The sequence below is a fragment of the Thunnus thynnus genome, chromosome 12 (genome assembly GCF_963924715.1).
Source record: "Thunnus thynnus chromosome 12, fThuThy2.1, whole genome shotgun sequence".
Taxonomy (NCBI): Eukaryota; Metazoa; Chordata; class Actinopteri; order Scombriformes; family Scombridae; genus Thunnus; species Thunnus thynnus.
In genome coordinates, this window is record NC_089528.1 from 23,899,532 (window position 1) to 23,914,555 (window position 15,024).

Below are 15,024 nucleotides of genomic sequence, written 5' to 3' on the forward strand. Positions count from 1 at the left end.
GTTAAACGAAAGGGATTACGGTTAGCTTACATTTCTGAGAGCCATCACATATAAATCAGCCTTACCCAGTAACAAGAGCCTGTGTGTGGCTTTATACGCTTGTCTTTCCTTTTGCAACTGTTTTTCTATCTTTTTATTAGCCTCTCGTTGTGCCTTTTCGTCGATGCGTTGATCTTCAGTCTTGCTGTTGCCCAAACAACCCATCTTCCGTCGCCCTAACCCTTCCTTGTGAAATCGTAGAAAATGTAAAGAAAAATAACACCTGGGAGGATATCGTGGGTTTTGAAAAATAATTCAGGAATGAGACGACTGTTACAAAAAAAAAAAAAAAAAAAAAAAAGAAAAAAGAAAAGAGAAAAATCTCTGCGAGAGGCTTCTCCGTCGGAGGGAGGAATATGTTCCCCGTTACAATTCCGCTTTAGCCGCAGCCAACCGTCATCCAAACCGTTTGTTAGTTTACAAACCAACGAAGAATAACGAGCCGGTTAAACGATGAAATGTCAAAAAATATAAATAAATAAGAACAGAGAGAGAGGGTTTTCAATCTCTGGGAATCCAGTCAACTGTTCCTATCGCGTCTCTCCAGCCCCTCTCTCTTCTCTCAGTGTTTTTTTTTTTCTATCTGAATTTCTATCAGTATTTCTGTCTCTTTAACTCAGCACTGCCTCTCTCTGTGGCACCAGGAAGTAACCGTGGAAAACAAACCTGCGTTAAACTGTAACATTAACAACCCGCACTGATATAGCATTTTATAACTTATGTGGCAAAGGGGAGAGGAGCCATTCCCAATTTAGCCCTTCGCTATCCTGCTATCAGACTAATCGGCGAAGGGGTGGAAACCCGGACGGCTCTGAGCTGCTTCACAGAAGGGCTGGGTCTCTGCTTCTTGTTGGCCTCCAGTCAGTGAGGTGGCCCTGATAAACTGGGCTTCACCCAGTGGTGCAAAGTAACTAAGTACATTTACTCAAGTACTGTGCTTAAGTACATTTTTTTAGATACTTGTATTTAACTTGTGTATTTATATTTTATGCTACTTTATACTTTGACTCTACTATATTTCAGAGGTAAATATTGTACTTTTTTTAGTCCACTATTTTTATTTTATTTGACAGCTTTAGTTACTTTTCAGATGAAGATTTGACACAATGGATAATATAACAAGCTTTTAAAATATAACACATTATTAAAGATGAAACCAGTGGTTTCCAACCTTTTTGGCTTTTGACGTCTTACAAAAAGCAGTGTGTAGTCGGGGTCACATTTCAGATGTCTATGAGTTGTTAACAGCTCCACCAAATAGTGATTTTTCCCTCTAAACTTCTCACATGGTTTCATTTCAATAAAAGTTCAAATCATCTAATATTTCACCAAAAATCAAAGATTAGAGAAAAAGTCCAAAAACTTATAACAGATTTGTGTATCAGAACTTTGTTTTTTCTTCTTTTCTCTCCCATTAATCATCTCATGACCCCTAAGATTTATCTGGAGACCCTTTGGAGGGGCCCAACCCCTATGTTGGGAACCACTGGACTAAACTAGCTAACTGATATAAAGTAGTTGAAACTAAGCTCCACCTCCAGCAACTACAACAGCAGTCAACAACATCCTGCTCTAACACTGATGCTTCAGTATTAATAATCTAATGATGTCATATATAATAATATATCAGTCAGAGGGACCAAACCACTACTTTTACTGCAATACTTACATCAAGCTCATAATACTTATGTACTTTCACTTAAGTAGGATTTTTCATGCAGGACTTTTACATGTAATGGAATATTTTTACACTGTGGTTTGGGGGACATAATGGCGGTCCTTGTGTTGTGGAAATGCTCATATTTTTTACTTGAGTAAAATTAGCAATACCACTCTGTAAACATACTCCATTACAAGTATAAGTCCTACATTCGAGATTTTACTGTTATAGTGAAAGTACAAAAGTAATATCAGCAAAATGTACTTCTATTACTATCCATACTATATTTTTGTTGATGCATGCAGGTAGTTGAGAAAATGTTAACTACTTTATGTATAGTGTTGGTCATTTTCATCTATAGCAATGCTTTAAATTTTGTAAGATGATATATTTTATATGAAGATGTTCAATCTGTAAAGTATTAATAATTATATGCTGTCAAATAAATGTAAAAGTACAATATTTTCCTCTCAAATGTAGTGAAGTAAAAGCATGAAGCAGCATAAAAGATAATTATTTAAGTACAAGTACCTTCAAATTGTACTGAAATACAGTACATGAGTGAATGTACGTCCACCACTGGGACTAGTTTAATGTCAGTATAATGTCATTAATAAAAGGAGCCAATTCCAGCTACTGTAATCTGCAAAATTAACATCCCTTCTTTGTGCAGTATGGATATTGAACCTAAATTTATATGTCACAATTGCAACTTCTTTACATACACTAAAGCAGTGGTGAGAGTACATTTGAGGCATCTTAAAATACTTTAGACTTCCGTATATTTCAGAGAGAGATTTTTTGTCCGATAGACTTGCAGTATTTGCAGATTAAGATGTGACATTGAAAACATATGATCACTTTATAAAACATGATGCAGTGTGATGCTAAACAGTACGTAAAGTAATTAACATCACATCCACCTCGACCAGTTGCAAATTGCTGTAATCCAATAATATAATATACAATAATATGACTGACAGGGGTCACTCTGGTGCATAATGACGACTTGTACTTCTCATACTTTAAGTGCATTAAGCTGATAATAATTCTGTACTTTTATTTAAGTAAAAATATATATATGCAGGACTTTAACCTGTAAAGGATTATTTTTATATTGTAGTATTACTACTTTTACGTGAGTAGAGGATTTGAGTACTTCTTCAACCACGGTGGCCAAGACAATAAATTAACAACAAAAACCTGTTCAAACAGGATATTTCATCTTATGTGTGTCTATTTTAGGCTCCTTTTATAACCATTTAACTCTTCTATAGACCAGTGGTTCCCTTACTGGGGGGGCCGGGCCCCACTCAATGGCTCATGGGATAAACTTAAAGGGTCACAAAATGATTAACAATATCTATAAGTACATTTTACCTCTTCGGGCCTCTAAAAATTATTCAAATAAAACAATCTGAGAAGGAAGAATGACACTATTGGTTGAATTGGTCATAACTTGTCGACACAAACTGTGACAAATGCTGGCCAGTACTGTACATACTGTACATTTTTGAAAGTGGGGTCACAAGCCTAAAAAGGTCAGGAACCACTGCTATAGATTTTGCGTCCTGCAAACTTAGTAAAAGTGACTTGGATTCAATCCCCCAGCTGCTTAAATACCCTTGAGGAAAAACTCTGAGCCCCCAAAACAAGCTGGCCGACTGCATTTTTCAGCCAGAGTGTGAAAAGATCATCTTCCCTTTGCAAGATTAACAAATCATACAAAATGTCACAGCAAAATCATAACCTTTGTACAGTATATCATCTTACTGTAAAATTGCAGCGATATCATAGGAGATAAAAATGACATGCAGTTTGATTGGGTCACTATAAAGTCAGCATTGAGCCTCCCACAAAAATACTTTAAGTCCCAAATGGTTAGTACAGGAACATTATAGTACATAATACATCAAGCAATAAAAAAAATACCATAAAGTATAATTAGGTTTTCTAAAAAAAATTTTAAAAAAAGAGCACATTGTCAGTATAATAACAATGTTTGATAGAGACAAAGTTAACACACTTATCTCACAACTGGCCCATCTTTTTTTGCAAATAAAAAGTGATGCTAAAGAAATGACTAACAACTGCACTTAGTGCCAAAACATCATGTGCCCATTTTACTTACTTTGCAAGAACTATCAAGTACTGTTAATGAACATCAAACTACAAACTACCACTAGATGATTTGGGAGTATGCCCGTCTGTCCTTTACATAACACCTGCTGTGTGCTGTTAGTAGTTGTGACATATTTCAAATCCGCATCTAAACAACAGAATATGCACAACAGTCATAAAACTCTGGCTGTGCATTTCACAGTTTTGCCACAAAGGAAACAGAATAACAGTCATCGTTGTCAGTATTGTCTGACCTTTTTGTTTAGCTTGCTGCAGCTTCCTCTCACCTAGACCACGATGAGGTGTGGGTTTGTTAAGACTGGGCTTGTCAGTAACACACGCTGCAAAGTACACTTACGCTTTCCTCGTGTTATTCGTAGGAAACAGAAGCCGACATATTTCATGATTAATGTTTGTGTCAGTATGCATGTGTGTGATGTGTTTGGTAAGTCTGCTGAAGTCTGTTTCATTCAAGAGCAACTGCTAAAACTTAGTTAGCACAGGCCTCAGAATTGAGCTAATGCTAAGCTAACTCTCACTCTGCTGCATTCAGGTCAGAAAAAGCTAATTACAAATAAACTGTACTATATCCTCTGTATCACCGACACTCATAGATCACTCAATATCACGAGACAAGCACCGGTGATTATTTGTGTAACATATAACAAGGAGTGTGCTGTTATTGTCCACGTTATGCAAACACAATGCAAATACTAGTTCCATGTAGTGAAATGAGCGCAGCAAAGTTGTGCATCATGCAAATCAAGACTGGAACGTTCACTTCATTTATGGCGGTGTGAACATACAACCAACACTGCTTCCCACCACCCCTACCAAAAGAGAGAGAGAGCGAGAGAGAGAGAGAGAGAGAGAGAGAGAGAGAGAGAAGAAAAAAAAAAATCCTTTCTCCCCACCTTAGAAAGCAAGGTCACCACAAACGACTGGCCCACATCACTCTCTAGTGGTTAGCGGCTGCATTGCAGACATGCTGTGGCTACTTTCAGCTCACTATGAATGATAAAGAATCAGGTTCTGATGCATAAATTATCAGCCTTTTAAAGAAGTCTGACAAAGTACTGCCTGTTATTTATATTTAGCCCGCTGTGTCTTCCTCTAAACTCGACCAAAATATTGTGTAAATTTGTTAAGCTTAACACTGCAAATGTTATTTAAACTACAAGTAAATTCTGCCTGATTCAAAGCCTGATAAAGATGGGTTTTTTTTACTATTTTCAGACCTGATTTGGAAAATAGCAACCACACTGCCACACTGTTTGGAGTTTAATTCCAATATCCTGTCAGTGTAAGGCCGTTAAAAATAGTTGCTAATCAATGACCAACTCACAACATTGTACAGCTGCATTCTTACCCATTATACATTATTACCCTTTAATAAATGCATTAAATATACTCAAATACATGAGATTTCTGGCGGTGGACTGTTATAGTAAATCCAACAATATCTGACGCTTAATAGACTCTTTCTATATATAAATCTTCCACCCTTCTTTACAACCTACAACTATAATTGAAGCATGTGCTGTAAAAAAAAAAAAAAAGAGGCACATATCCAAATGATAACCGGCTAAAATTAGCCTCCTTGATTTTTTTTCTGAACTTTGAAGCGCACTCTTTTAGGGCAGAGGCTCTTGATAAAGCGTAAATTATACAGTAAGCAAAAAAAAAACCATAGTCCAATGTCCTTCTGGTGTGGTTCACTTTCATTCAGCTGGTGCAAGTATCAAGATAATTCACGTTGCGGCCCTGCTATCAGTGTCATAAATATGACAATAATTCATACTCCAGTATCTCCTGTTGGTCATTACATCAACCAGGAACTCTGTGCAGTTAGTAGCAAAGTTCAGCAATGGTCAATGATAAAACCCATTTAGACAGAAGCAAAGTTCACCTGACTCCACTTGTATTTAAAGGGGGAGGGCCAACAGGGCTATATGTTCCACTGTGTGCCTCTGTGGATGAGTAAGCTTTTCCAAAATATGGTTTCACATGCTGGATAGAGGCACAAAAAACAAAAAAAGAGGAGGGAGGAAAAAGACAGACAAAAACATGACAATAAGTGACTTCCAACAAGCTATTCATTGGCTACAACCTGCCTACTTCATTTCAGTGATCATTTCTGTCGAGTCTTCCACATTGCTAGCAGCCTGTTGTTCTGGCTCATGAAGGGTGATAAGGCTGAGATATGAAACAGCCAGTTAAGGACATCTAGGAAAGCTGTAACAGATATTATCACAGGCCTGTACAGAATCTGATCCAAGAGACCTAACAATAAAGTTACTTCCTTTCCAAGAAATAATAGGAACTTGGCTTCCAGTTCCCATCCCTGTATTCCTGTATTCATTAACTAAAGGAACTCTATAAAAGGAATTTAGATTTTTGTCCTTCTAGTTAAACGTGTTTAAATCATCGTGTTTAAAAATTTGATTTGTTTTGAGTGACATTTTACAGCGTCTTAAAATAGGACGATGTTTATTGTGTTCATTAGAAGAGTCCATATTAATGACCCACGTGAGCGGAAATTTCCTGATGAACACGAAATATATCATGTACTTGACTTCCCACGTCTAAAAAACAAACAAGTTCTATTTTAAGGCAACTTAACTCCAGTATTTCCATCACAACTGGGCCTTATTTTGATTAACATAAACAATCTTCTTTTGCAAAGTTGGTTGGTGATGGTTAGAGAACTACCTTGATCTGTTAAATATGAAGGGAGCAGCTGGACTCCTTTAAGACTTCACTGGAAGCCTGGAACATGGTCAGGAACTTTTTGGGAAGGAACTTTTATCGTAAGATTAACAGCCATTATATAATCAGTTAAATTAGGGCTGCAACTAAAAATTATTTTCTTTCTATTAATCAATTGATTGGTCTATGAAATGTAAGAAAACTGTGAAAGATGCCTGTAACATTTCATAAGAGCCCAAAGTGTTTATTTTCTCTGACTAACAGTCCAAAACTCAAATACACTCATTTGAAATGCTAGAAACAGTGACGTTTTGGCATTTTTTTAGTGAAAAATGACTTTAAGATTGTTCCACCTCTAATATAAACAATATTTTAATGTATAATAAGTTAAGTAAAAAAAGAAATTTTAACATAGTAAGAAAAAAAGACTTGATTTTGATCTTCCTATCGGGCCACTTTGAGGCATTTGATTTACAAAGCTTCAGTTCAGCTGCTTTGACTGCACCTAATTTGAATTAAAGCAGGTGATATTTGTTCAGATTTGTAGCGGTTTGTCTGCCCGTCTGTCAGAAATCAGTTTTCATATTCATTGAATAGCTATCTGTTAAACAAATTAGGCACCAACCTTTTTTGTCATTTCTAAACACGTACCATTCTGTATATCAAAATAATCCTTAAAAATATGAGATCTTTAATATAAATTATCTTGTGTTTTTTACAACCTTTTTATAAATCCTAACACATATGTGCTGAATTTTTCCAAACTGTAGTAACTGTGTGTGAATTATCAATTATCAGCTTGTGGTTTATACTGTATGAGACAAGACATTTATTTCCAAAACACCAAGAAAATCATGATTTTGAGACTAAAACTTTAAAATATGAGACATTTACTAAAACGATCTTATTATCTTCCTTACAACCATTTCATATAATCTATCCTGAATTTTTCCAATTGCAGTAAATTATCAACTTGTGGTTTGTACTGTAAGAGACAAAAAATTTGAGTCCATATGACCAAACATACAAAAATGTGAGTGACTGTAAATCTGATGGATTCCAGCTCCGGCACAAGCTGAACATAGCTGCCCGTTTAGGATAAACAATAGTTCCTTATGGCTATCATTATTCAACTAAATACCTGCAGCAAATACAAACAGATAAAGTGACCCAGATTAGCGAGCATACGTTGCCTTGAAATGTAACACTATTTGAAAGGTGTCCACTTTCAGAGGAACACAAACCACCTCAGTCCTCTGGCATGCAACTGGAGTCCTACTGGAGACCTGGAGGGTATAAAGTCCCGAAGGCCTCTTAAGAAAAACCAGAAGTGGCCTGTGGCTCACGCTGAGGCTCCTGGGTGAACCAGGACAGATAACTCTGAAAATAATTGTGATGTTATATAACTTTAACAGTGGCTCATGGAAGAATGTGCGACACTTCCCTGTGTGACTTTGGTTTTGCTGTTTACTCAGGAAATTAAACTGTTTGCCGTTTATTATATAGAGTAAACCAATTATTACACTTTTTAAAGTAAAGCAGATTCATGCAATATGGTGTTAAGTTTGACGTTAACACTGTCAAAACTGGAAGTGGATGAATTATGGTTATGTTTTTATTGTAAATGTACCTACATTTAAGCACTGTTTTCCTCATTAGCATAGTTAAGATGACACTTAAGCTCATTTTTTTGGAGGTTAAACACACCACTGATTTCTAGCCTACATGTACATATAGTGTTACTGTATGTGTAATAAAATAACACAACGCACAAGCTCAATCCAAATAAATTACGACTGCGTTGGTAAATGTAATTGTTTCTACTTCTGCTCTTAAAAGCAGCTGGAGAGGTAAATTAGTAAAAGTGTGTTGGAGCCTTTCCGGTGACTGTGTGCAGTGGATGAAACATGTCCGAACCTTAGAGGAGGAGAAGAGGTCTGACCTGAAACACCTCCATCTAGAAACATACTGAACTGTCCAGGGACAAGTACTGGAAAGCTGCTGACTGACAATTACAAAGTCTTTTGATGAATCATATAAACTATCAATAATGGGATTCCAGTAACAGAATTTATAACCTTAAAGGGATACAAGCCCTTTGATTTTGTAGTTTTTAAACAATTGCAATCATTTACTCTATAAAATGCTCAGACATAATGTCAAACCCACCTTAAAAGTTGCCATAACTGAAGCCTCATCATTGATTATTTATAGCAGTATGACCACATAGCAGCTAAGAAAAACTGCAATATTTACAGGTATGAAAACACTAGAGCAAGAATTTCTCTGTGTGTGAAGCTGTAACAGGCAGGTATTTATTTGGTATCTTTATCAAACGGATGCTCAAACATGGAATTAATTAATTACCATGTGTATCAATTGATCATTTCATAACCAAAGCCCATTTTTCCAACACAGTATCAAGAAGTAAAAGTTCACGGACACCCACTATACACTACACTATATATCTGATACTATACTTTACTCTATAGTCTATTAAACTATACTTAATATTACATTATACACTACATAACACTCAACTGTACTTTACTTCAGGCCACTATACTACACTCTGTCATACTATACTATATTTATTTGATGAGAAACTTTATTTTTAAATGTGCTAAACTTAAACAAAAAGCTATTTTACATCTGCTGTCCCTGGTTAGATGTCACACTGCACCACAGGCCACTATACTATACTATACTATACTATACTATACTATACTATACTATACTATACTATACTATAGAATAAAATTGTATTGATCCCCTGGAGTGGAATTTAGTAAAAATAGTTTTCAAAGCTAAGTGGTTTTGTATACTAAACCATACTACTCCGTATTATACTATTCTAAAGGCCAGAGCAAGCATGGCCTAATAGCCAAAAGCTAAGTGATCTCTACATTATACTGTACAACATACACTCTACTATACTTTACTGTACTCCATTATACTACAATATTTACCATTTTTACCATTTTATTTAAGCAACTTACAGTAAATGTGCCACATTTAATCAAAAGACTATATTGATAGTCCCTGGACAGATACTCTTACACTATACTAGGACACTATACTCACACTATACTACTATAACCTACAATACTCCTCTATACTTTCACTATACTAGGACACTATACTCACACTATACTACTATAACCTACAATACTCCTCTATACTTACACCATATCAGGACACTATACTCACACTATACTACTATAACTTACAATACACCACTATATTTACACTTTACTATACTATACAATAAGCCACTATACTCACACTATACTACTATAACCTACAATACACCACTATACTTACACTATACTATACTATACAGTAGGCCACTATACTCACACTATACTACTAAAACCTACAATACTCCATTATACTTACACTATACTAGACCACTATACTCACACTATACTACTATAACTTACAATACACCACTATACTTACACTATACTATACTATACTATACCATACTATACTATACCATACTATACTACTATTAACTTACAATATACCACTATACTTACACTATACTATACTATACTATACTATACTATACTATACTATATTATACTATACTATACTATACCATACTATACTATACCATACTATACTACAATTAACTTACAATACACCACTATACTTACACTAGACTATACTATACACCACCTAACTCACACTATACTACTATTAACTTGTAATATGTCACTATACTGTACTATACTATACTATATATACTACTCACACTACACTATACTCACACTATTCTACACTATATTTTTAAGCAACTTACTGTAAATGTGCCATATTAAGTCGAAAGGCTATTTTCATAGTCTCTGGACTGATACTTTTACACTAAACTACTCTAATATACTATACTGTACTATTAGCCGCTATACTCACACTGTACTACTATACTCATCTATACTATACTAGTTTTCAAAGCAAGCATGGCCAAATAGCCAAACGTTAAATGGTCACTTTACATCTTTGTATAGTAAAGCCTACTAAATTATACTCAATATGACAATGTATGATGTGCCACAGTAAATCAAAAGGCTATTTTCTACCTAATATATCTGTCACTATCTGTCACACTCTTGTACTCCTTTACTATACTACACTATGTTGGTTTTCAGAGCAAATACGCTCCAATAACCTGGAGCTAAGGGGTCTCTATAAATGTTTGTATAGGCTACTGGTCCATTTAGATAGCCTCCAGTATGTTAAACTGGCATTTTAAAAATCCATATAACCCCTAATGTAACAGTAAGAGGACAGCAGGCCCAGTGAGTGTGCGGCTAACGTCCATCTTCATCATTTGTCATTGACAGCCGTAGGGGGTAGTGTTCACAGCCAAGCCAACAGATGTGGCATAAGGCCTCGCCAGAGCAGTGACATAATTTCTGGAAAGGCCAGGACGTTTTGGTTTCTAATAATAAAACACCTTCCTAGTCCAACAACAACAGAGAGGGACTGAACCTACCGAGCAGCAGCAGCCGATGCGTCTGTTTATACTCCCGTTTGAGCTCCTTCAGCGTCCTGTCAATATTCTTACTGACTTTCTTCGCCTCCTTCTCGGCCTCCTTCTCCTCCACCAGCAATTTGTCCCAGTTTTTCGGCTTTTGGGTGCTAGTCTTTTGAAGCAGCTGTAAGCGTCGGCCGCGGTCCTTCCCTGTCCCCTTACCGCTGCCACCTCCACCGCCACCACCACCTCCACCTCCTCCTCCTCCTCCACCGCCACCTCCGTTTTGTATGAGTACACCGTCTGTACCGGTGTCTCCACGGCGGTGCTCCCCGGCCGAGAGCCTGGCAGGGTCCCCGGGGCGCACCGGGCCGCCGCCGCCGCCGCGTAGCGACGAAGTCTCCCCGCATCCCCCGGTGTCCTCCTGGCGAGCTCCCCCGGCGCGGGTCGGCACGGCGGCGTCCGGAGGCTGGTCCGAGTCCGAGGTAGCGTTGGAGATAGACCCGCTCAGGTCCCCGAAGAGCCGGGGACGCAAACTGTAGCACAACCCCATGTTGAAACCAATATTTGTCTGTGAATGTGATTTATCATAAATTAAAATATCAAAAAAAAATCGCAGTCACGCCAACAAGCCCTAACGTGTCATCGTTACATTGGAGCTCCAGCGGTGCGATTTAAGTCCGAAATTGAGCCGAAAATGTGAATGAATTATGCTCCGACATTTGCTATATGTCATTTTGCATTTTCCCCAGTCAGCCTTCGCTTCGTAGTTAGTGGATCACCTGATCCTTTAGTGGACACTGCGGGTCCACCTTACCGTAAGTAACCAAAAGCACAACCTTGGAGAAAAACGCGGATATCCGCTGCGCAGACAGTCAACAATCTGACTGCACAGTTGTTAGGTGCAATGCACGGCACGTCATGTTACTACAGTATGGCCATTTCGAGAATGCTGGTCATGATTCTCATTCCTCACATTTCATGCCTGCATGTCTAAGGACACTTACTGCTCTGTAGATAGTGAACCTGCTCCTTATTATCACAGACATGGCACATTGCTCTACTTTATTTGTCGAAACTCTTTTTTAAAAAAAAAGTGATACGATGCTCACAATATTATTGAACATATAATAAAAATAAGATTACAACTTCTAACACGGCTTTTCAGGTATTTGACTTATAATAATTTAGGCATTACTTTGTGCCTTATATGCTGAGATGTGCCCTGTTTTTACCAAACTAATCTACACAGAGACCTCACATTGATTTATAACCATTGTTTATATCAGCCTTTTGATTAGTTATTTTTTATCAAGGTGATTTGCTCTGAATTCCCATCGCCCAAGTGTAGTTTATCAATGGACCCATTTTGAGCCACAAAAGGGTTTTTTTTAAATTATTATTATGATTATGTATTTACCAGGGACAGTGCACATTAATCCACATTTCAGTTTCCACATCAATGTAAATGTACCAGAGTTTTTATCTGTTGTCCCTTGGCAGGTTATTACAAATTAGTGACCTAATGTCATCAATACAAAGCTTCAATAAATACTACAATACAATACAATTCAATACTATACATAATACATTACAAAAGAGATATATGAAAACAATGAGAGTATTTAAAGGCGGTGCCAGAGATAAGGTAATATGTTTACTTATGAATGAAAGTTTGGTTTGCCGTATCTTAAGTTTATGTTTAAAGGTTATGTAATTAGTGCTCTCTCTTATTTCAATAGGTAGATTATTCCAGTGTTGGGTGGCTCAGACTGAGAAGACTGTTTGCCCAAAGTTGCTACGTCTGTATTGTACAACACAGTCCTCCTCTGGTAGTTGCCCTTGTTGCCCTGCTGCTACTCTCCTTCTGCATTATGAACTGGTTCAGTGGGGGAGGTGCAAGCACATGTAAGACCTTAAAGATGAGGCAAGCATCTGCAAAAAGTTTTAAACTATCTAAATTAAATTAATTGTACTTCTGTACTATATGGTGATCGCTATTTGCCTTTTGGTCAAGTGTAGTTCAAGTGTTCCTGTAAATAAATGTGGTCTAAATCCTCGGCCCATGGGGTCCTTGTGATGGACTCAGAGACTCCTCAGGAGAAACAAAATATATATTAATTTTACTGCTAGTTAAATTCAAAAGCAGCCAAACTTATCACAACACAGCCTGAGATATAAGAATATTTGGTTCTAAGTGTCCTCGCCTGCTGTTTGCACTTCTGTGGAGAATCAAAACGAACAGCACTGTGTGATTTTTTTTAGGTGGGGGTCCCTCGAATAAAATATTTACTGATGAGGGTCCTTTGGGACATTTATAATTACTTCTGGATAAAAACAAAATTTGGGATTACCTGGGTAATAAGGGACACTATCGGATGCTGTGTTGAAAATAAACCACTAGATGGTGCATTTGTAATACAAATGTAGCTACAGATATTAAACGAGGCAGTTTGGGTCACACACAGTAGCTGAGCTAAATATATACTTTTAAAATAATATACTTTTCAATAGCAACAACATACACAGGTAAAAAGTAGATTTTAGAAACTGTTGTTCCATTTTCCACATGGATCAAACTAGTCTGAGCCTTATGTACAGTAGTTTTACAATAAATTTGTACTATTTTATGTATTTTTTTGTATAAACACATTAGTACTAGTAACCCTAATGCATTGCTGGATTACCAACCAGTCAAAATAGGCTGTGTCTGGACAATTTGGTGTCCTAGGTGAGACGTCCACTGAGGCAAAGATTTTTTTGAATTTTAAATCTCACTTTATTCAACTTTACTCACCTTCTTCTGTTCTGTGTCATGACAATCATCATCTTTCAAGTATTTTACATGCACTAGTCTCTGTTAAGACTTTTACTGGTTTTAATCGTCATTAATATCACTGTAATATTACATGTCTGTCGTTTTTGTATTGAGGTGCAGTTATTATCTGTATGAGACTTTCAGTTATGGCTGTTCTAACCATATTTATGATCCAATCCATATGTACTTTGATTCCGTTTTTTCCCCTCATTATATAGCTTACAGTGCACATTTTAGGCCTGTATTAAAATTAGTAAATCAATATGTTTTACAGCTGAATGTATCTGCATTAAGAACATATAACATGCTTCTCCTATAGCATCTTAAATATACAACTACCCTGGGCCCTCAGACACCCTAAGGCCCCTAAAACCCCAGGTTCATGGTGTTTCACTTGGCTTTTGGTGATGCAGTTAGTTGTAAATTTGTATAACTAAGCATTTTTACCTAAAATCTATTTTTAACATTATAATAGCTGTATTTTAGTTTATATTTTGCTCACATCGTGGATACTCTTTATTAAATGTGTGTGTGTGTGTGTGTGTGTGTGTGTGTGTGTTATAGTCCAGGACTTCCCCTAACAGGTTCACTGTCTTTTTTTTCTCTATATACAGTATGTATAAGATTGAAAGTTGATGAAATAATCTCATAAGGTCCATTTAGTAGCTGCTCTTGTCAGTATATGAAGTTTGTCTAATTGTCATGAAATTGTAGATATTCAAATTTCCAAATTTCTGAGTACCTTAAAGATTTTTCATCCATTTTTACTTCAAAGTTGAGAAGGAAAGTTCACTGTTTACCTGGTAAACAAATGTGTGACATAGTCAAAAGCTCCAGAACAGCTACTAAATAGACCTTGTGGTCTCAGCAACTGTTTTCGAGGTCAAGAATGAAGTTTCAATAATCAACTTTTAAGCCAACATGGACAAGAAGTCCTCAAACTGCTCAGGGGAAAAATGGAAAACTACTGTATATCTGAACATGGAAAACTATATCTGCTGAGGAGCACCATGTGATATGACTGAAAGCTCCAGGTCCACTGAGTGGACCTTGTTTTGAGACTGTTTTGCCAATTGTAAAATAGTATTTACTCCTATCTGATGTCCTCTTATCCCATACCTGCCACACACAATGCTTTCAGATCTTCTGAATTATTATTTCACTATATTTAACATATTTCTGTGTATTATATATATT

The 15,024-nt window shown here is 36.7% G+C and overlaps 1 protein-coding gene across 2 annotated transcripts in view; it reads right to left on the minus strand.

The window, feature by feature from the left end:
• The window catches only part of gnal (guanine nucleotide binding protein (G protein), alpha activating activity polypeptide, olfactory type), a 46,938-nt gene extending 34,948 nt beyond the window's left edge, over nt 1-11,990 (minus strand). The window contains exon 1 of one of the 2 annotated variants that reach the window (XM_067606441.1): nt 11,031-11,990. In XM_067606441.1, the coding sequence (XP_067462542.1) occupies nt 11,031-11,562 (532 nt within the window). In that variant the 5' untranslated portion in view covers nt 11,563-11,990. Of the gene's footprint in view, nt 1-65; nt 762-11,030 lie in introns of those variants that run through there. The other variant, XM_067606442.1, reaches the window with a different exon arrangement.
• Nucleotides 11,991-15,024: the final 3,034 nt, after the last annotated feature.